Source organism: Bolinopsis microptera, chromosome 12 (genome assembly GCF_026151205.1).
Source record: "Bolinopsis microptera isolate Bmic1 chromosome 12, MBARI_Bmic_1.0, whole genome shotgun sequence".
Classification (NCBI taxonomy): domain Eukaryota; kingdom Metazoa; phylum Ctenophora; class Tentaculata; order Lobata; family Bolinopsidae; genus Bolinopsis; species Bolinopsis microptera.
This window is the reverse complement of record NC_087083.1, coordinates 2,969,628-2,991,954: the sequence shown is the minus strand read 5'-3', so window position 1 is coordinate 2,991,954 and position 22,327 is coordinate 2,969,628. Positions and strand designations below refer to the sequence as shown.

General features: G+C 40.2%; 2 protein-coding genes across 2 annotated transcripts in view; both read left to right on the top strand.

The window, feature by feature from the left end:
* Positions 1-22,327, top strand: part of LOC134824002 (actin-binding LIM protein 3-like) — a 69,703-nt gene that overhangs the window by 22,970 nt on the left and 24,406 nt on the right. The gene's annotated exons all lie outside the window — the stretch shown is intronic.
* Positions 1,017-22,254, top strand: LOC134823999 (uncharacterized). The gene is made up of 30 exons (XM_063835625.1): positions 1,017-1,154; positions 1,264-1,374; positions 1,829-1,899; positions 2,150-2,323; positions 2,503-2,578; positions 2,893-3,054; positions 3,306-3,379; positions 3,564-3,674; positions 3,876-4,023; positions 4,180-4,286; positions 4,684-4,873; positions 5,353-5,480; positions 5,768-5,910; positions 6,773-6,882; positions 9,926-10,017; positions 10,339-10,443; positions 11,198-11,354; positions 12,120-12,214; positions 12,398-12,500; positions 12,860-13,079; positions 13,592-13,752; positions 14,090-14,221; positions 14,458-14,552; positions 14,901-14,987; positions 15,415-15,619; positions 15,796-15,977; positions 16,261-17,084; positions 17,390-17,574; positions 20,520-20,930; positions 21,524-22,254. The coding sequence occupies exons 1-30, from the start codon at positions 1,091-1,093 to the stop codon at positions 22,072-22,074; spliced, it is 5,274 nt and encodes a 1,757-aa protein (XP_063691695.1). The 5' UTR covers positions 1,017-1,090; the 3' UTR covers positions 22,075-22,254.

Sequence of the window (22,327 nt, the reverse complement as noted above, 5' to 3'; positions counted from 1 at the left end):
ATCAGCTATTGTATCTTAGTTCTTATGTATCAGTTTATTCCACAATTTTAGAAACACCCCCAGCTAAAGTCGCCATCTTAGGTATCAGCTATTGTATCTTAGTGCTTATGTATCAGTTTATTCCACAATTTTAGAAACACCCCCAGCTAAAGTCGCCATCTTAGGTATCAGCTATTGTATCTTAGGTCTTATGTATCAGTTTATTCCACAATTTTAGAAACACCCCCAGCTAAAGTCGCCATCTTAGGTATCAGCTATTGTATCTTAGGTCTTATGTATCAGTTTATTCCACAATTTTAGAAACATTTAGAATCAAAAATATATAAAGATTACCAATTAAACAGTAATACCTATCCATATAAAACGCCTCGCTATAACACGGTTTTTTTCCGAATGTACATGTAGTTTAATAAGATCCAAGTACATATTATAACCTGGTAGCAATGAATTGTGCTCTGCCAATTGCAACATGAACACTTAAAATTTGATTGTGCTCTGCCATTTAATTGAATGTATATATACTGTTTGACACACTTTTCTTCACTCGTTTGAAGCTTCTTTAACATATTATAACCTGTCTTATGCCCCAGATATATTATAACCTGTCTTATGCCCCAGATATATTATAACCTGTCTTATGCCCCAGATATATTATAACCTGTCTTATGCCCCAGATATATTATAACCTGTCTTATGCCCCAGACATATTATAACCTGTCTTATGCCCCAGATATATTATAACCTGTCTTATGCCCCAGATACATTATAACCTGCCTTATGCCCCAGATACATTATAACCTGCCTTATGCCCCAGATATATTATAACCTGTCTTATGCCCCAGACATATTATAACCTGTCTTATGCCCCAGATATATTATAACCTGTCTTATGCCCCAGATATATTATAACCTGTCTTATGCCCCAGACATATTATAACCTGTCTTATGCCCCAGATATATTATAACCTGTCTTATGCCCCAGATATATTATAACCTGTCTTATGCCCCAGATATATTATTTGGAGATCTAGAAGTGAAAACCTCGAAGATAGAAGTAGTACAAGGAGCACCGTACACTCTGGTGTGTAGGATGTCGAGCAAGTCCGCTTCAGCAGTTTACCCTGTTAGCATCCTCTTCGATGAAACAGCAAAGAGTACGGCAACCTTCTTTTAAACATGAACAATTTGTTTAATATGTTTAATCTTGTCTCATTTTGATGGACTATCAATAAATTAACTCACCATACTCCATAACCTCTTTAGCTGGTGGGGTAAGTTTCAAGATGATCAACTTAAAGGAAAAAACCCTCTGTCTAAAACCTAAGAGCAATCCCACTTTCGAAAACGATCTGGTTATCTTTGGGGCATGTGCAGGTTAGTGATTTCTCCAAAAGTTTATCCATCAGATGCATGATAACATTGATACCAAACTTGTATAATCACATTTAATGTACGTAGTCAAATCATACTTAGACCGCTAAATATGCTATTTAATGCTATACTGATATAATTAACATACAGGGTGGCCCAGAAGTAACTACCCACGTCCCACATGCAACCCTTTAATAACTCACGTAATTAGGAAATCTAAGTTTGACCCATATCTATATTTTCTGAAATTTTTGAGCAATTCTGATACGAATAAAGTGACCCTGTATGGGCCACCCTGTATATTCACCATTTCAATGCTCTATTTTAATGTTGTATAACAGGTGGTCAGCAGTGGTGAGCAGCTACTCATGTACAGGTGGTCAGCAGTGGTGAGCAGCTACTCATGTACGCTATGATCATTCTTCAGTAATAATAATTACAATTATTCACTATTCAGATATACAAGACAAGTTTTACCGAGTAAACACTGATTACATTTTTCACAGCTTGTCTGGTCTCTGCTTCGGAGTAAGAACTTTTCTTTTGTCGAATATCTACTTATAGATATCACGAATTAAATAACATTTTGAAAAGATAACTTAATTCTCAAACACCAACTTTATTTTTTAACAAAACGCTCGAAGTGAATATAACACACACAACACCAGCAGTGCGCACAGCTCAGGGATTATATTTCAATTTATTATGATTAATCTGCTCCCTCTGCAGTGGCGTAACGTTACGCCACTGTCCCTCTGCAATCTCTTATCACTCTCAGCTCAGTGATAAGAAGGCAGCCGATGGGACTGGTTTAATAATGACAAAAGACTGTGCTAAAAATAAATTTACAACAACATGGAGTGAGAAATATGGGCAGCTATATGTGGAGGTGGACGGATCAAAACAATTCTGCGTGGCAGGACCTACTGCCAGCGCCTTGTTAGACGACACGGTAACTATAACTTACTTTTTAATAACTATAACTTACTTTTTAGTTAGATTTATTTACTTTTTTGGTTACAATTAACGCATGCGAAGCTGTGATTAATTTACACGGAAAGTAGCCATAATACTATCATTATCAATACTGCACGTATAAATTTGTGCGTGCTAAATAATTAACTGTTTCAGGCGGAATTGAAACCACTTTCAACATGTAACAGTTGGGGAGACGCTGTTAAATTTCAGACACCTGAGATTAATTACGGTATTTATAAATTTATAGATGTGGATTTTCGTGGGGAAGTGAGACATATTTGTTTACCTGAAAGATGACACGTGATCAATCCATGCAGTTATCAATCCATGCAGTTGTACCATACATGGATTGATCATGTGTCAAGTTTAAAGTAAACACATATGCCACATCTCCCCACCAGAATCCACAAACTCGCTCCATATTGAGTAAGTGGGTGTTGACAAGCTCCACAAAACGCGATTACTATTAGCACAGTAGCCGTAACTGAAAGTAATTTTTATTGGTGAACGCTGATTAATTTAGCTTTAGAGAACAATTTTCAGTGAACATGACGTTGACAAGGAATGACAGCGCTGTGTACTCGGATATCATGTATAAAATAGCGAAGTTCGAAACTACCAACGAGGGAAGGTACCGGTGCATGGTTTCCTGCTCAAACAATATCCTGCTGCCTTCTGAGCAGGCAGTCGACATCTACCAAATATGTTAGTGATTAAATTTAGTGAATGATTTTTTTCCACAAATTTTACCAGGTGAATTTTTAACGGTACCTTTATAAAACTGTAAATCCTTACTACTAATTAAATAATACGATGAATACTGTAAGACATGCGCGATCTCAAGAAAAGGAAATTATGGCGAAATAAAACATATTTGTGGACTTGTTGTTGATGATTTATCACATCATCAATAAGGAATTTTAAAATACAAAGTTTGTTAATCTATTGTTACTCAGATGTCAGCAAGCAACCTCCGACGGGAATCGCAGCCAACGTGGGCACATTATTCGAGATGTCTATGACAATAACGGTTAGAATGGTTATTCAAATTGATACCAAAACTCAATACATTATAAACATTGTTTATAAATTAAGCAAGGATGAAGGGTAACGATATCGGCGCTGGCAGTTGAAAAAGTAATTAATAACATTTGTAATAAGTAATTAGTAATTAATAATATTTGTGATTGTGACTATTTCTGATCAATTTACAGTTCCCGAAGACAATGTCGAGTTCGAGAAGACCACCCGATACAAACATCGACTTTCTTGAATATTTGGAAGAAGGATACATCAGCATCACTCCTGTTGAACACAAAATTGACGTATAAGCTTTTTAATCGTTTTTTTTTAAAGATTTACAAAATGGTCGGCGATTAAATTGATACTAAATGAATGAATAATTGAATATTTTTCTCTGAAGTGTAGCTTAAACTTTATTATAACTCCATAATTTCAAAATAGCATCAACAATCTTTCAGTGGTTTCAAGTGAATTTATATTTTTTAATTAACAATATGTTTCAGTGGTCAGAAGAAACAGCAACAGTAACAGCTGCGTTCAAAGTAACCACTCTGGAGCAAGGGCTTAAGGACTACGCCCTGAGATTAAACTTTACTAAAATTGGAGGTGTTGGAAGTCTGATTAGTAATAAAACCTTGCTTGTGGTTCAGAGTAAGAATTCTTATCAAGTTCTAAAAAAAAATAATGACTATCTTCTCATCTTCTGGAAATATTTTGGAGAACATTTTAGAAAGCTCTATTTTATAATTTACATTCAACATTGCTTAGATTTGTTTCCACTTCATCAAAATAATTAATCATCCCTAGTGACATTCAACAAAAACGAAATAATAACTGGTCTTGATAATGAAGATGCCACAACAGTGTGTTACGGGTACTCCACCACTTCTGCTACTAGTGCCTGGCTTGTCAAGGTTTACCACATTATTTGAACCTTCCAGTGTATTTACTTTGTGTATACCACCTTATTCTCTTATTAATCGTAATATCTCGCTCTCAAAATATATAGCGCGTGTCCTGAGTGATAAGGACTAAGTATGCTAAATATGCTAAATATGCTAAGTATGCTAAATATGCTAAATATGCTAAGTATGCTGAATATGCTAAATATGCTAAATATGCTAAGTATGCTAAATATGCTAAATATGCTAAATATGCTAAATATGCTAAATATGCTAAATATGCTAAATATGCTAAATATGCTAAATATGCTAAGTATGCTAAATATGCTAAATATGCTAAGTATGCTGAATATGCTAAATATGCTAAATATGCTAAGTATGCTAAATATGCTTACGTTAATTCACCTAGGTTGGGGACCCTACCGCCGAAATTCTCTTCAAAACATCAAACGGTAATTTTGACATCGAAACCAGGAAGACAGAGTTCACAGTAACTTTGAAAAAGGTCTCGCAGAAAGACATTGGTAACTACACCTGCTGGATAGAGTTTGCGAGTGCTACTCTACCATCTCTAACTAGCTCATATCTCAAGCTTCTGTGTGAGTCACGTTCTCACTTTAGTTGTTTGCAGGCTTAAATATTATTATTAAATATTATTGGTATTTCACCATTATGACTGAACAGTCGACATGACTTCATAGAATGTTTTTCTGAACATTCTAGAAATTCATAACCTGAGAAACTGTTACGGTCAGGCGCTTTGCTTCACAAATTCACTCTTTTTCTTCAGATATAGAGAAACAACCTCACAAATTTAATTTTTTTTCTTCAGATATAGAGAAACAACCTCACAAATTTAATCTTTTTCTTCAGATATAGAGAAACAACTTAAAAAATTCACTCTTTTTATTCAGATATAGAGAAACAACCTTATAAATTCATTCTTTTTATTCAGATATAGAGAAGCAACCTCACAAATTCACTCTTTTTCTTCAGATATAGAGAAACAACCTCACAAATTTAATCTTTTTCTTCAGATATAGAGAAGCAACCTCACAAATTCACTCTTTTTCTTCAGATATAGAGAAACAACCACCCTCCTTCTTCGCGGGAGCGAGGAACGGAGAGGCCTTTGTGAGTGCGACTATTTCCTATCCTACAGGAGGCGGTGTTTCTGTAGCCAAGCCAACAGCAGAATGGTTCACGGTAAAAACAAATTGTTTAGACTAATTACAACACTACACATCTATTACATTAATTGAGAATTATGTAATGAAACGTGATGGAAATATTTTAAACGGGTCATATCCTGTCCAAACCCAAGATGCATAACATGAAGAATTCGTTGTAACTTTGTATGAAAATCATTAACATTGTTCTTTATTTTGGTGCAGGTAGAAAAAACAATAATATTGATACTGCTTAAGATATTGGTTTATTATTTCCCAGTTAAATTTCCTTTTTATGTCGTGTGAAGTAAACTTACATTACAGTACACGGAAACTGAAGTGGAAGTTGGAGGAGTAAAGGAAATACAGAAAGCATACGGGAATCTAGATACAGCAGACGAAGTTACACTGACAGCAGATGAGAGTGATAACGCGCCTACTGGAATAAACAGTACTCTTATCTCAACGTTAGTGTCGTGAAATTTATGTTTTGGGATAAATTGAGAGTCTCCAAACAAACAGTTGTCGACTTTTCGGCCTACGCCTTTGTCGTTAGTGTCATGAGTTTGATAATCTTTGATTTTTGCCGATTTGTGGGGGGGTTCACTCTGATTTTTTTTGTGAAACTTGGTTTCGAGATAGCAGTTGACCAACAAACTAGGACCAGTGACCGAACTTTTGAGGGGGTCCCGGACCCCAACCGCCAAACGGTGCCCGCGGGGCAGTCACGCCCATATTTGGTCCAAAGTAGGCCCAATTTAGCCAAATACCCTCAACATGCCCAAAATCCAGATTTTAGGTGCTTTGCTTGTAGCTAGTGGTCCCTTGAACTCGTATATGAATTTTCATCAAGATTGGACAAAAACTGACTGAGTTATGAGCCAAAAACCATATGACCATATTTGGGCATACGCACCGATATTGATCGATTTTGGCCCATAATTTGGTCAAATATCAATATTTTTGAACGAAATCAACTTCATATGGAAGGTAAGCCTATACTACACATTATCTATGATTATCAGCTCAGTATCTACCTAACTGTGGATTCTGTGTTCAAATAATCGCAAAAAATGAACAAAATTGCCCATATCTCAGTTCGCGATATTTGCAAAACTGACTTCGCACAAAACAATAGAACTCAAGTTCGGTCACCGGTCTCGAAACCAAGTTTCACAAAAAAATCAGGGTGAACCCCCCCCCCCCCCCCCCCCCCCCCCCCCCCCCCCCCCCCCCCTTAATGATTAGATATGCTAACTGTCTTTGTTATAAGACTAGTGTTATTAAGATTTAGGCAAAATAACGATATTTTATAAAACTCATCCTCAGTTTGAAAGTTGGAACTGCTCAGATAGAACAGAAATACATGCTGAAGGTCACCTACGGGGAGTACCCGGCATTTACTCTCCAATCTGCTGCCACATCGCTCATCATACTTGGTGTGTAGTTTATAACTCTTTTCCAGTTTATAAAACCATATTCTTACTATGACTGCGAGGCGTTAGCGTTATCTTGAATTAACATCAATCAACTGCGGCTACTTACAACAGAAACTGTATCAATACACCCACTCGCGTGCAAGCAAGCTGACAACTACCCCCCCACCTCACACCCCGCTGTAACAATCCCCCCCCACCTCACACCCCGCTTTAACAATACCCCCCCACCACCACTTCACACCCCGCTGTAACAATACCCCCCCACCACCTCACACCCCGCTTTAACAATATCCCCCCCCCACCACCTCACACCCCGCTTTAACAATACCCCCCCCCCACCCACCTCACACCCCGCTTTAACAATACCCCCCCCACCACCTCACACCCCGCTTTAACAATACCCCCCCACCACCTCACACCCCGCTTTAACAATACCCCCCCCCCCACCACCTCACACCCCGCTTTAACAAAACCCCCCCCCCCACCACCTCACACCCCGCTTTAACAATACCCCCCCACCACCTCACACCCCGCTTTAACAATACCCCCCCCCCCCCACCACCTCACACCCCGCTTTAACAATACCCCCCCCCACCACCTCACACCCCGCTTTAACAATACCCCCCCCCCCCACCACCTCACACCCCGCTTTAAACAATACCCCCCCCCACCACCTCACACCCCGCTTTAACAATACCCCCCCCCCCCCCCCCCCACCACCTCACACCCCGCTTTAACAATACCCCCCCCCCACCACCTCACACCCCGCTTTAACAATACCCCCACCACCTCGCACCCCGCTTTAACAATACCCCCCCCACCACCTCACACCCCGCTTTAACAATATCCCCCCCACCACCTCACACCCCGCTTTAACAATACCCCCCACCACCTCACACCCCGCTTTAACAATACCCCCCCCCCACCACCTCACACCCCGCTTTAACAATACCCCCCACCACCTCACACCCCGCTTTAACAATATCCCCCCCCCCACCACCTCACACCCCGCTTTAACAATACCCCCCACCACCTCACACCCCGCTTTAACAATACCCCCCCCCCACCACCTCACACCGCGCTTTAACAATACCCCCCCCCCACCACCTCACACCCCGCTTTAACAATACCCCCCCCCCCACCACCTCACACCCCGCTTTAACAATACCCCCCACCACCTCACACCCCGCTTTAACAATACCCCCCCACCACCTCACACCCCGCTTTAACAATACCCCCCACCACCTCACACCCCGCTTTAACAATACCCCCCACCACCTCACACCCCGCTTTAACAATACCCCCCCCCCCCCCACCACCTCACACCCCGCTTTAACAATACCCCCCACCACCTGACACCCCGCTTTAACAATACCCCCCCCCACCACCTCACACCCCGCTTCAACAATACCCCCCCACCACCTCACACCCCGCTTTAACAATACCCCCCACCACCTCACACCCCGCTTTAACAATATCCCCCCCCCACCACCTCACACCCCGCTTTAACAATACCCCCCACCACCTCACACCCCGCTTTAACAATACCCCCCACCACCTCACACCCCGCTTTAACAATACCCCCCACCACCTCACACCCCGCTTTAACAATACCCCCCACCACCTCACACCCCGCTTTAACAATATTCCCCACCACCTCACACCCCGCTTTAACAATACCCCCCCCCCCCACCACCTCACACCCCGCTTTAACAATACCCCCCCACCACCTCACACCCCGCTTTAACAATACCCCCCCCCCCCCACCACCTCACACCCCGCTTTAACAATACCCCCCCACCACCTCACACCCCGCTTTAACAATACCCCCTCCCCCACCACCTCTCACCCCGCTTTAACAATACCCCCCCACCACCTCACACCCCGCTTTAACAATACCCCCCCACCACCTCACACCCCGCTTTAACAATACCCCCCCCCCCCCCCCCCCCACCACCTCACACCCCGCTTTAACAATACCCCCCCCCCCCACCACCTCATACCCCGCTTTAACAATACCCCCCCCCCCCCACCACCTCACACCCCCGCTTTAACAATACCCCCCCCCCCCCCCACCACCTCACACCCCGCTTTAACAATACCCCCCCCACCACCTCACACCCCGCTTTAACAATACCCCCCCACCACCTCACACCCCGCTTTAACAATACCCCCCCCCCCCCACCACCTCACACCCCGCTTTAACAAAACCCCCCCCCCACCACCTCACACCCCGCTTTAACAATACCCCCCCACCACCTCACACCCCGCTTTAACAATACCCCCCCCCCCCCCACCACCTCACACCCCGCTTTAACAAAACCCCCCCCCCCCCTCACCACCTCACACCCCGCTTTAACAATACCCCCCCACCACTTCACACCCCGCTTTAACAATACCCCCCACCACCTCACACCCCGCTTTAATACCCCCCCCCCCCCCACCACCTCACACCCCGCTGTAACAATACCCCCCCCCCCACCACCTCACACCCCGCTGTAACAACTACCCCCCCCACCTCACACCCCGCTTTAACAATACCCCCCCCCACCACCTCACACCCCGCTTTAACACTACCCCCCCCCCCCCCCCCACCACCTCACATCCCGCTTTAACAATACCCCCCCCCCCCCCCCCACCACCTCACACCCCGCTTTAACAATACCCCCCCCCCCCCACCACCTCACACCCCGCTTTAACAATACCCCCCCACCTCACACCCGCTTTAACAATACCCCCCCCCCCCACCACCTCATACCCCGCTTTAACAATACCCCCCCCCCACCACCTCACACCCCGCTTTAACAATACCCCCCCCCCCCCCCCCCCCACCACCTCATACCCCGCTTTAACAATACCTTAGTCGGTAATATTATGGGGGGGATTATCATGGGTGTTAAAAATATGGAGTGTTATAAATATGGTTCTTCGGACCGAAAAGGACCAAATTAGACGCCCCATAATATTACCGACTAAAGTAACATTACATCTTGTTTCCACCTCACACCCCTCTTTAACAGTAACTTTAAATCCTGTTTCTCAGAGGTGAACATGAAAAGAGGTCACGTGGAGGCAGTACCAGGATCAGATGTTGCTATTACTTGTCATGCTAAAGATGCTACTATCGTTACCAGTGTGAGTTCTGTTGATTGTTTAAATGTTTAGTTCGTCAATTCTTAATTAGTATCATTGAATAATAATTATTATCAATTATTATGATTATGATTAAAACTAGTTATATTGACCCATGCTTTAGCAATATTTTTTGCCTTCTTGGTTCCCAAACTCTGATTTAAAATCGAGCTGAAAGATATCCCACCAGAAATTCACGAAGTGGAGCTCCGAATAGCTCAATTAATCAATAAATCAATTATTCAATTAATCTATTAATCAATTATTCAATTAATCTATAAATCAATTATTCAATTAATCTAGTAATCTATTAATACACCTCAGTTTGTGTGGTATAAGGATGGTGCGAGCTACAAAGGAGACGCTAAGCAGAGTGCACGTTATGACAAAGAAAAGGGACAAACTGATGTCACAATAGAGTGGCTAGGGGTAATTCAGAAACCTTTCGCTCTTTTTCTTTAAGATCAGAAACTTTTCATTCTTTTTCTTTAATTAAGATCAGAAACTTTTTGTTCTTTTTCTTTAGGATCAGAAACGTTTTATTCTTTTTCTTTAAGATCAGAAACATTTTATTCTTTTTCATTAAGAACAAAAACTTTTTATTATTTTTCATTAAGATCAGAGACTTTTTGTTATTTTTTTAAAGATCAGAAACTTTTCATTCTTTTTCTTTAGGATCAGAAACTTTTTATTATTTTTCATTAAGAACAGAAACTTTTTATTATTTTTCTTTAAGATCAGAGACTTTTCATTCTTTTTCTTTAAGATCAGAGACTTTTCATTCTTTTTCTTTAGGATCAGAAAATGTTTATTATTTTTCATTAAGAACAGAAACTTTTTATTATTTTTCTTTAAGATCAGAGACTTTTCATTATTTTTCTTTAAGATCATAAACTTTTCATTCTTTTTCTTTAAGATCAGAAACTTTTCGTTCTTTTTCTTTAGGATCAGAAACTTTTTATTATTTTTCTTTATAGCTTTAAGATCGAGTTATTAAATACAAAAATGCACTTTTTATGGTTTTTATGGTGACCAGGTTTGAAAATTGAGCGATAAATAATAATCATGATATCAATAGTAACAATAATACAGCCTTTATAATTAAATTTGAAAAACATGTACCCTTGTAACCCTAAGTATATCAGCAGAAGAATTCGAATATAACTTTTCCAATCTGCCACAGGTAGCGAAAGAGCAAGAGGGCACATTCTACTGTGCAGTGGTGTTCCAAACCGGTGGAGCTAAGGGAAGCAGTCTGGGTTCACAGGAGATAAAACAGACAGTCTTCACTGTGATGAGTTATACAGTGCAACCTCCCTTTTACACCTTCGTCACTGCTAGTAAGTCATCAAATATTTAGTTCATGTTGTTATTCCTCATGTCGACAGTTACAATGAATACGATTTATAATGCCTTCATTAAAGATATTTCCGGGTCAGCTGAAATCCAAAATCTGAAAATTTCCTACCATACCAAAAAAGAAGGAGACCTTTTTTTTTAATATAACCTTTTATGCCGTTTCCTTGACCGCAATTTCACAGTTTTGATTGAATTTTTTGACCAGTGACCAATCAATGATGTCATTGTGACTGACGCAAGTCGCCATTGAGGTACTGGTAGCTAAACATAAAGGAAAATTATGAAAATGCCCTACCGGTAGGAATTTTTGATATTTTAGCTTTCCACGATCAAAATTTCGGTGTTTTGACTGAATGCTTCTGGAATGACCAATTGATGAGTTCACTGTGGATGGCACAATTGACACGATTGAGGTACTGCAACTTAGATTTCCAAATAACGCTATGATAAACGGAAAGTCATCAAAATAGAAGGAGTCATTTTGGAAGATTTTTTGAATAGCAAGATGAAATAGTCAACTGGTGTTTCGGTGTCCCAAATTTTGTTTACACTCGGTCACTTGTCAAAGCAGGTAAGGTCATTAGGCGAATTTTCTTTGAAATAATATGATGTATTTTGAAAGTTTATTGATTTTTTTTAAAAACATGATAACCACCAACATTAAGATCTAAATTTGTATTAATTTTTTAAGAGGTTGATAAAAAAGTTTTTGAATTACACTTAAAGCCACACGATCTCCTTTTCAGAACACCAACAGATCATAACGTGCCGAGTAACTGTTCCTGGGGACGGAGACCCAGCGCTGCATCCACACCCCACGGTTGTCTGGATTGCAAGCACTGTGAGCAAATAAAATTCTTATTTTAGTAGTAGTAGTAGTAGTAGTAGTAGTAGTAGTAGTAGTAGTAGTAGTACTTCTACTTCTACTTACATTAATCGTGGAGAGAATCGAACGTACGTTTCAGTTTAGGTTCCTTTTTAGAATTCTGCCAAATTCAATCTTAGATCATCTTTCTCACTTCAGGGAAATAACACTGGTGAAGTTACCTCTAAGGCAATCAAGGAGAACAATGTTGAGTACATGGAGTTCACCTTCCAAACCCCTCTCGTACCCTTCCCTGAATTTGGTTTGTTCTTCTCGTCTCTAAGCTGAAATGTTCGTGTTATGATACCAAACCGACCTGTCATACAAAATCAACTGTGAATAACGTATTAAGGGGGCATACACCAAATCTGTCCAGACCAAATGACCTCATAGGCAGTTCAGTGATCTTCTAGCGCACCGTTTCCACACCAAAAAAAATTATTTTGAGGATACCCATTTTTGTAATCGACCATTTCCTGGTTAAGAGTGCAATTTTCGGAAAAAATTATTTTGTGGTTGAGACGCTATAAGTTAATCATTTCTTGCGGTATCGGGTTGAAATTTTGCTCGCCGTTTATTTGGTGTATGCCCCCTTAACGTAGTGACATTATAACACCTCAGGTATGACATACCAAGCAAACGTGACCTACGAAAAAATAGCCTCCCCAGGTTCCATTCTCAGTGATCTAACTACAATCCAGTTCCGGACCGCGGAGATAGAGAAGAAATCCTTCAACAACTTGGATCTATCGTTCAGGAAGTTCTACGTTGTATTAGGAGCTCAGCTGCGGATCACGTGCAATGTGAAAAGTAATAAGGAAGTCGCTAAGGAGTCCATCAAGTATGTAATTAAAAATATGTAAATATGTAATTGAATATGTAAATATGTAATCAAATATGTAATTAAATATGTAATTAAAAATATAATTAAATATGGTGATCAAAACTCAATGATGCAATGAGTTAAAAAATATATAAATCAATGTGTGTCTCAGTTTCTATGCATTGTTAATTTCATGACTTCGGTATACTGTGATCATTACAAAATATTAAGGGTTCAGTGGAATATAATTATGTAGATGGTAGGCCTGGGGAGGGGATTTTGAAAAGTGAGAGCGAGAGGGGGGGGGGGCTTATAACAGCACATACATCCTTTAATTATCTGTCTCAGAAATTATCCGTTATATATTAGTGTTGAAAGCATTGGATTTGCCAAACAATCATATTAGCATATTGTACAGATGGGGGCAATATTTCAAACGATTCTATTTTATATCTTTATATTAATTTATTGCTGTACTCTGTAAAATTTGAAAAGTATTTAATACAAATAATGATAATTCTGATAACAAGGTGGATAAAAAAGGAGGGGGACGGAACAAAAGAAATAACATTTGACGTTCCTGGAAAGTGTAACCAGGCCCAAACACCGGAGAAGCGAACAGAAGAAACAAAAACGGAGGAAACAAAAGAGGAAACAAGTACAGCGGATAATTGTCCAGGGATCACCCAGGGTACATTCTTTATTTCGATAGGCTCTGATATTAATAATTAACCTATCCTACAACTATATGGACAATTTATACTTGGGGACCCCAGGCTATTTATTTATGTTAGTTATGTTAAGAGACATGATAAAGATGCAGCGGAATGACATAACAGGCTGATAACTAAAACGTATCACAATAATAAAACCATTATACATTATAAATTATACATTATACATTATGATTCCAGGGATAATATCCGGTAGTAGAGACTAGGTAGGACAAGTGAAACTACTGTTTATAACTATACATTATACATGATGTATACAGCATACATTATATGTTATAGTTCTCAACCTTTCAGCAAACTCAACTAGGGCAGGACTCAGTACTTACAACGTAATAACATTTGCTGCACTAACCGACGCGTACCATGGTTCCAATGTAGGCTGCTCAGCCACCTTCACAGATGAAGACGGATCTACTGCCTCTTCCGGTATGTTCATCTATATTATATTTTAAACTTGATGATATCCCCCCAGCGATGGGGACATTGACCAAAAACTGACCCTTCGTTCGGTATGTTCGTTGGTTATAACTTTATAACGCAAACCTGAAACCTTATTCATTATTTTTGATCGATGCAATGAGCATGAGGTTTTATAAAAAATAGTTACAGTTCAAATAAACCCAATATATACTGAACAACTCAACAATAAAAAATAAACATAGGCGAAGACTGGGGTGAAATATATGTTATCAAGATCACAGCTCAACCAAACGCATACGCCTTTCAACGCATCGGAGGAAACGTTGATAACGTTAAGGTGACTATTTCAAGATAATTTTTGAGCTGTGCACTTACTTAAGTGTGGTTTACAATAAAAGATGTTTTAATTTTGTCTTTACCTTATGACGAGTTATACTTTAGTTCACTTTTACACATTTGCTCACATCACTCACAGTCAGCCGCTCTGACATGGTTAACCACCTTCCTTGTGTTGTTGGTTATTCATATGAGCGGGATATAAATACCTCATTTCATTTGCAGACCCGCTGCATGATGTGGACATTATGATGAAGGTTGTTGAATCACGTGCCGACAATTATCGACATTTTTATATTCTCAAACTATGTGTTTTATGTAGTTGTGTGTTAAAACAAACCGTTCTAAGGTTACGTATCAGAACTCTAATCCAAGTTACTTACCTGCCGACTGGCAATGGTGCCAGAGTGATGATAATCTGGGAGTGGTCAACCAGGTGTGTCATTAATTAATTATTTCATGATTCAATTATTAATTAATTAAGTATTGATTATTTCTACTAGAAGTTTGTCTGCCGAACAAATTAATATGATGACTTAATCAGAAGTGGAGGAAATAATAGTTATACCATAGCTTCATCAGAATTCAGTCCTGAAATTTTGCGACTAATGAACAATCATTTAAATAATTCAACTAATAAACAATCATTTGCCAATAGTGAATAAGACTGCCATACCCCAGAGGTAGGCAAAGCATCCACATGCTATCCTCTCGTGGGCCACTCTTAATAAAAAATTTAAAAAACATTATTGAACAATTATTAAACAATTATTGAACAATTATTGAACAATTATTTAACAATTATTGAACAATTATTGAACAATTATTGAACAATTATTTAAAAATTATATAACTGAAACCAGGTGTGCTGGGACCACAACACACCACCAGGAGTGTTCGCGTATGACGAGATGGCGTATTCTGACACGTCACTCACGATAGTGGCTAACGCCACAACTGCGGGACACTTTTACTGGGCGAAGATAACGTATGATAAGAAACTTCTGGATACGAAAACATCCAATATAAATGTTTTGGAGTCTTCTAAAACTTATCTTATACTTGATGGTATGATAATGATAACTTTATTTTTCAATTCTTTTATTATTACGAATTTTCAGCAAGTTAATTTCAGTATGTTTTTAAGTAGTAAGTTTATAAGTAAGATTATATTATGTAAGTTTACAAGTTTCAAAGTAAGTTTACCAAATTTTAAACTATGTTTATAATTGAGTTTATTTCAGCACTGTGTTCGACCAATAAGGATGTAAAGTTCCAAAAGTTCCCAATAGTAACGGAAGAAACTTTTGGATTTGAATTGGAGATAGGGGACCTGATGATTATATACGGCACAACTAATATAGAGTTTCCCAAACAAACATCTTCGTTCTCCCTCAACTGTGCGACCAATAAGAAGTTTATCAAGGTACTTTATTAAGCAGACAAGCAAAAACCTAAAATAATATTTGACATTCCCATACCTTGTTAATTTAATGGAAATCTGGAAGGTTTAAAACATCAACCTTTTATTCTTTTATATGAGATTTCAGACCATGTCAACTATTATAGAAGGCAAACTTATTTGTAATAATGCAATGAGTAGGTTTTGATTTTGTAACTGCTACAACGTACTTAGTTCCGAAACCTACTACTTGTACTACCTACTACTAACCTAAACATTCTGAAACCCTTACCAAACATCTCCTCAGGTGACAGTGGACTCCACCGCAGGTGTGGTAAACCTACAACCAACCACTGACTCCTGCGAAGAGGCTGACATGGGGGCCAGCTCAGATCTACCCTACAACAACGCACCCGGCAAGGTGGAGCAGATCATGATGGTGATGACTAAATCTGCTTATGTGGCCTGGACTACTAAAATGGGACAGAGCAGTAAATCCAATGTGTTGTTTAATGTAAAGACGGAGGCAAGTGAAGGAAACGTGGTCGAGTATCATGAGGATTTCAAGAAGATAGTCGGGATCAACCCTTATGCGGATGGTTCAAGGACTCCGCAAGCTTTTACGGTGGAAGGTTTAACAATCTGTGCTACCGAACACGGGAGCAAGCTCCTGGAGAAGGCAGGAGCAATGCCAATAGAAGAGGACTACAGTATAACAGGGGTGGTTAGCATCCAGTGGATAAACAGCTGGGGAGTGATCTGTGACCTGGACTGGGACACTCCAGATGCTACAGTCTTCTGTAACAGTATCAGGGGGAACGGTGGTATCCCCATATTTGGGGTTAGCAAGAAGATCTCGTCCCGTGAGAGCGTGTGGTTGAGTAACATGACCTGTTCGGGGGCTGAGCCGTCCCTATACACGTGCCCTAATACGGGCTGGGATATAGTGGATGGGGGAGATGGGTGTGGGAAGAATAGCTACGCGGGGGTTCAGTGCTTTAAGAACGGGTATCAGGATCTCAAGCTGATAGGAGATTATGATTGGGTACATCATATTATTTGGAAGGGATTGGTGGCCATTAAGTATAATGACCAGTGGGGTTCTGTTTGTTCAGCTACACCATGGACAAGGTATTTGTTTGATGATATTTCGAATTATGCGTTTGATTAGTTTCATATCCTCACTATGTTCAATTTTAGCTTTTTAACTAAAAAAGAATAAGTTGCAGAATCATATTTATTACATAGGAAGTTGTATAATCTGATGAAGAAATTTTGGAAAGTTGAATGACGAACCTGAAAAGAATGAACCTAATTCCTTCCAATCCAATTTAAATCACCTTCTAATTTAATTGAAATCACCTTCTAATTAAAATAATTAATTAATTAAATTAACTAATTAATTAATTAAATTAATTGATAAATCACGTGCTCAGATTAACAGCATCAGCGGTGTGCTTCCAGCTCGGACTGGGTTACGGAGAAGCTACTTTAGAGAAAGTGGCAGGTAGACTCAACACAAGCTGGTCTCACCCAATGAACATTAAGGACGAGCCCCTTCCTCTTATATGGCTGGATGAGGCGGAGTTGGAGGCAAAATGGGACAGTGTGAATCTCCAAGGTGATTCAAATATTAAAATACTATTAGCGTAATACATTTTGAATAAATATAATGCCCGAAAGATAATGTATGTATACGATAAAATATGTTTCTTATATTTCCTGCGATGGATTCGACCAGACACTTGTGATTGTCTCTTGAAAACAATTTGTGGAAACATGTATTTATCTCGGAGAAAAGGTCTCGTGGAGATAAGATAAGGTTGTATCTAAACTTGTAACCTTGTAACTAACAAGGTTACATTTAATAAAAAACGGCCCAACCAAATATTGTGTTGCTGTTAACCCTTTCTGTTGCAGCATTGAGCACAACCAAATATTGTGTTGCTGTTAACCCTTTCTGTTGCAGCACTGAGCACAACCAAATATTGTGTTGCTGTTAACCCTTTCTGTTGCAGCACTGAGCACAACCAAATATTGTGTTGCTGTTAACCCTTTCTGTTGCAGCATTGAGCACAACCAAATATTGTGTTGCTGTTAACCCTTTCTGTTGCAGCACTGAGCACAACCAAATATTGTGTTGCTGTTAACCCTTTCTGTTGCAGCACTGAGCACAACCAAATATTGTGTTGCTGTTAACCCTTTCTGTTGCAGCACTGAGCACAACCAAATATTGTGTTGCTGTTAACCCTTTCTGTTGCAGCACTGAGCACAACCAAATATTGCGTTGCTGTTAACCCTTTCTGTTGCAGCACTGAGCACAACCAAATATTGTGTTGCTGTTAACCCTTTCTGTTGCAGCACTGAGCACAACCAAATATTGTGTTGCTGTTAACCCTTTCTGTTGCAGCACTGAGCACAACCAAATATTGTGTTGCTGTTAACCCTTTCTGTTGCAGCACTGAGCACAACCAAATATTGTGTTGCTGTTAACCCTTTCTGTTGCAGCACTGAGCACAACCAAATATTGTGTTGCTGTTAACCCTTTCTGTTGCAGCACTGAGCACAACCAAATATTATGTTGCTGTTAACCCTTTCTGTTGCAGCATTGAGCACAACCAAATATTGTGTTGCTGTTAACCCTTTCTGTTGCAGCACTGAGCACAACCAAATATTGTGTTGCTGTTAACCCTTTCTGTTGCAGCACTGAGCACAACCAAATATTGTGTTGCTGTTAACCCTTTCTGTTGCAGCACTGAGCACAACCAAATATTGTGTTGCTGTTAACCCTTTCTGTTGCAGCACTGAGCACAACCAAATATTGCGTTGCTGTTAACCCTTTCTGTTGCAGCACTGAGCACAACCAAATATTGCGTTGCTGTTAACCCTTTCTGTTGCAGCACTGAGCACAACCAAATATTGTGTTGCTGTTAACCCTTTCTGTTGCAGCACTGAGCACAACCAAATATTGTGTTGCTGTTAACCCTTTCTGTTGCAGCACTGAGCACAACCAAATATTGTGTTGCTGTTAACCCTTTCTGTTGCAGCACTGAGCACAACCAAATATTGTGTTGCTGTTAACCCTTTCTGTTGCAGCACTGAGCACAACCAAATATTGTGTTGCTGTTAACCCTTTCTGTTGCAGCATTGAGCACAACCAAATATTGTGTTGCTGTTAACCCTTTCTGTTGCAGCACTGAGCACAACCAAATATTGTGTTGCTGTTAACCCTTTCTGTTGCAGCACTGAGCACAACCAAATATTGTGTTGCTGTTAACCCTTTCTGTTGCAGCACTGAGCACAACCAAATATTGTGTTGCTGTTAACCCTTTCTGTTGCAGCACTGAGCACAACCAAATATTGTGTTGCTGTTAACCCTTTCTGTTGCAGCACTGAGCACAACCAAATATTGTGTTGCTGTTAACCCTTTCTGTTGCAGCACTGAGCACAACCAAATATTGTGTTGCTGTTAACCCTTTCTGTTGCAGCACTGAGCACAACCAAATATTGTGTTGCTGTTAACCCTTTCTGTTGCAGCACTGAGCAAAACCAAATATTGTGTTGCTGTTAACCCTTTCTGTTGCAGCACTGAGCACAACCAAATATTGTGTTGCTGTTAACCCTTTCTGTTGCAGCACTGAGCACAACCAAATATTGTGTTGCTGTTAACCCTTTCTGTTGCAGCACTGAGCACAACCAAATATTGTGTTGCTGTTAACCCTTTCTGTTGCAGCACTGAGCACAACCAAATATTGTGTTGCTGTTAACCCTTTCTGTTGCAGCACTGAGCACAACCAAATATTGTGTTGCTGTTAACCCTTTCTGTTGCAGCACTGAGCACAACCAAATATTGTGTTGCTGTTAACCCTTTCTGTTGCAGCACTGAGCACAACCAAATATTGTGTTGCTGTTAACCCTTTCTGTTGCAGCACTGAGCACAACCAAATATTGTGTTGCTATTAACCCTTTCTGTTGCAGCACTGAGCACAACCAAATATTGTGTTGCTGTTAACCCTTTCTGTTGCAGCACTGAGCACAACCAAATATTGTGTTGCTGTTAACCCTTTCTGTTGCAGCACTGAGCACAACCAAATATTGTGTTGCTGTTAACCCTTTCTGTTGCAGCACTGAGCACAACCAAATATTGTGTTGCTGTTAACCCTTTCTGTTGCAGCACTGAGCACAACCAAATATTGTGTTGCTATTAACCCTTTCTGTTGCAGCACTGAGCACAACCAAATATTGTGTTGCTGTTAACCCTTTCTGTTGCAGCACTGAGCACAACCAAATATTGTGTTGCTGTTAACCCTTTCTGTTGCAGCACTGAGCACAACCAAATATTGTGTTGCTGTTAACCCTTTCTGTTGCAGCACTGAGCACAACCAAATATTGTGTTGCTGTTAACCCTTTCTGTTGCAGCATTGAGCACAACCAAATATTGTGTTGCTGTTAACCCTTTCTGTTGCAGCACTGAGCACAACCAAATATTGTGTTGCTGTTAACCCTTTCTGTTGCAGCACTGAGCACAACCAAATATTGTGTTGCTGTTAACCCTTTCTGTTGCAGCACAGAGCACAGAGCAGACAATCAAACTCGATGAAAAGTACATGTACTACGTGGAAAACAAAACCTTCGAGTTGGTAACAACTGAGAAACTCTCCGCCACCGCCACAATCGGGCTCACTTTCCTAGACTCAAGTGGATCACCCAACGGCTGGATCATGATGACTGGCACTACTGTCAGGTACTCGTGTACCAACCAGTCAATTGCGTACACAAGTGATAACAGTAATGTAGGGGGGATCTTTGAGATCTTTAAGACCCCGAAGAGGATTGAAGTTCAGTTCCAAAAGGTTTTGTTTTTGAACTACACCTTCACTGCTGGTTGCGATCTGGAGGAACAAGCGTACGGGTTCACATTTCTTTCAGATGCTTATCCGAAACACACGGCTACCACGACCAAGTTCAAAGTACCAAGTGAGTTCATTCAACTATTCAACTCTGCTGGTTTTCCTATTTTTATATAAAGATATAAGTAGCTTATAGATCAATACAAATAGATTGAAGTATTGAATTAACAATACTGGAGAAAATTACGACTACTGATACAAAATTGATTATATAATACTAACCTGGTTACTAACCTGGTTACTAACCCGGTTAATAATCTGTTCACCAGCCTGGTTACTAACCTGGTTAATGGTTATTAACCTGGTTACTAACCTGGTTACTAACCTGGTTAATAACTTAGCTAATAACCTGTTAGTGTTTAATAACCTGATTAATTTTACCAGCCTGGTTACTAACCTGGTTAATGGTTATTAACCTGGTTACTAACCTGGTTACTAACCTGGTTACTAACCTAGTTACCAGCCTGGTTACCAGCCTAGTTATTAACCTGGTTACTAACCTGGTTACTAACCTGGTTATTAACTTAGTTAATAACCTGGTTACTAACCTGGTTACTAACCTAGTAACCAGCCTAGTTACTAACCCGGTTACTAACCTGGTTACTAACCTAGTAACCAGCCTAGTTACTAACCTGGTTACTAACACTCGCCTCTCCCCAGACCGTGTAGCGCACATAATGGACCAGCGACTAACCAAAGGGTTCTGGGGCCGAGCTCTGACTCAATTCTCAAAATGTAACGATACTCAAGCTATCTCTCTGACCTGCACCCCCCGTCTCCAGTGTTACACGTGCGAATCAGACAACAGTGAGGATTGCTTCAAGGAAGTGGAGATGAAGAAGGAGACTTGTAGGGTTGATGTTACCCAGTGTTACTACCTCAAGTACGAGGACGCAGCAAGTAAAGCTGTTCACATTAAACATGCGTGTGGGGTTGACGACTACCAACAGACTGCCAACCTGAAGACGTGTGAAGCGATGAGGGCAGCTGCTAACTGTGGGGAGAATGGAAGGGTTTGTTTTTGTAAGGAGTGTTACGGAAGGTTGTGTAACAGTAGTCCGCTCTACAAGGCCGCCCAGGCACAAACTCAGGCTATCACTGGCTCTATTGACTCGCTCATGTATTTGATGAGAGATTTGAATAAGTTGTTGAGGGTGGGCATGTTCGATTTCAGTATTATTAGTGCAGCCAGTAATACCACAGAAACTTGACCGATTTAATTGCTGTTGCATTTTATGATTGTTTCTATCAGCTCTAATTCCGTTTGAGTTTGGTAATCGCTCCAATTAATGATCTCCCAATTATTGAGTATTTGATTGTTTTATATTCCGCTAATTTATAAGTTTCTAAGTTTGCAGACAATGTTAATTTTTCTTTAAATTTTCTTTAAACTCAAGTTTATTGTTTGATTGGGTCAAACCTTGTTTTGTCGCAGAGTGCATGCCAGTATAATTCTGAAGTATA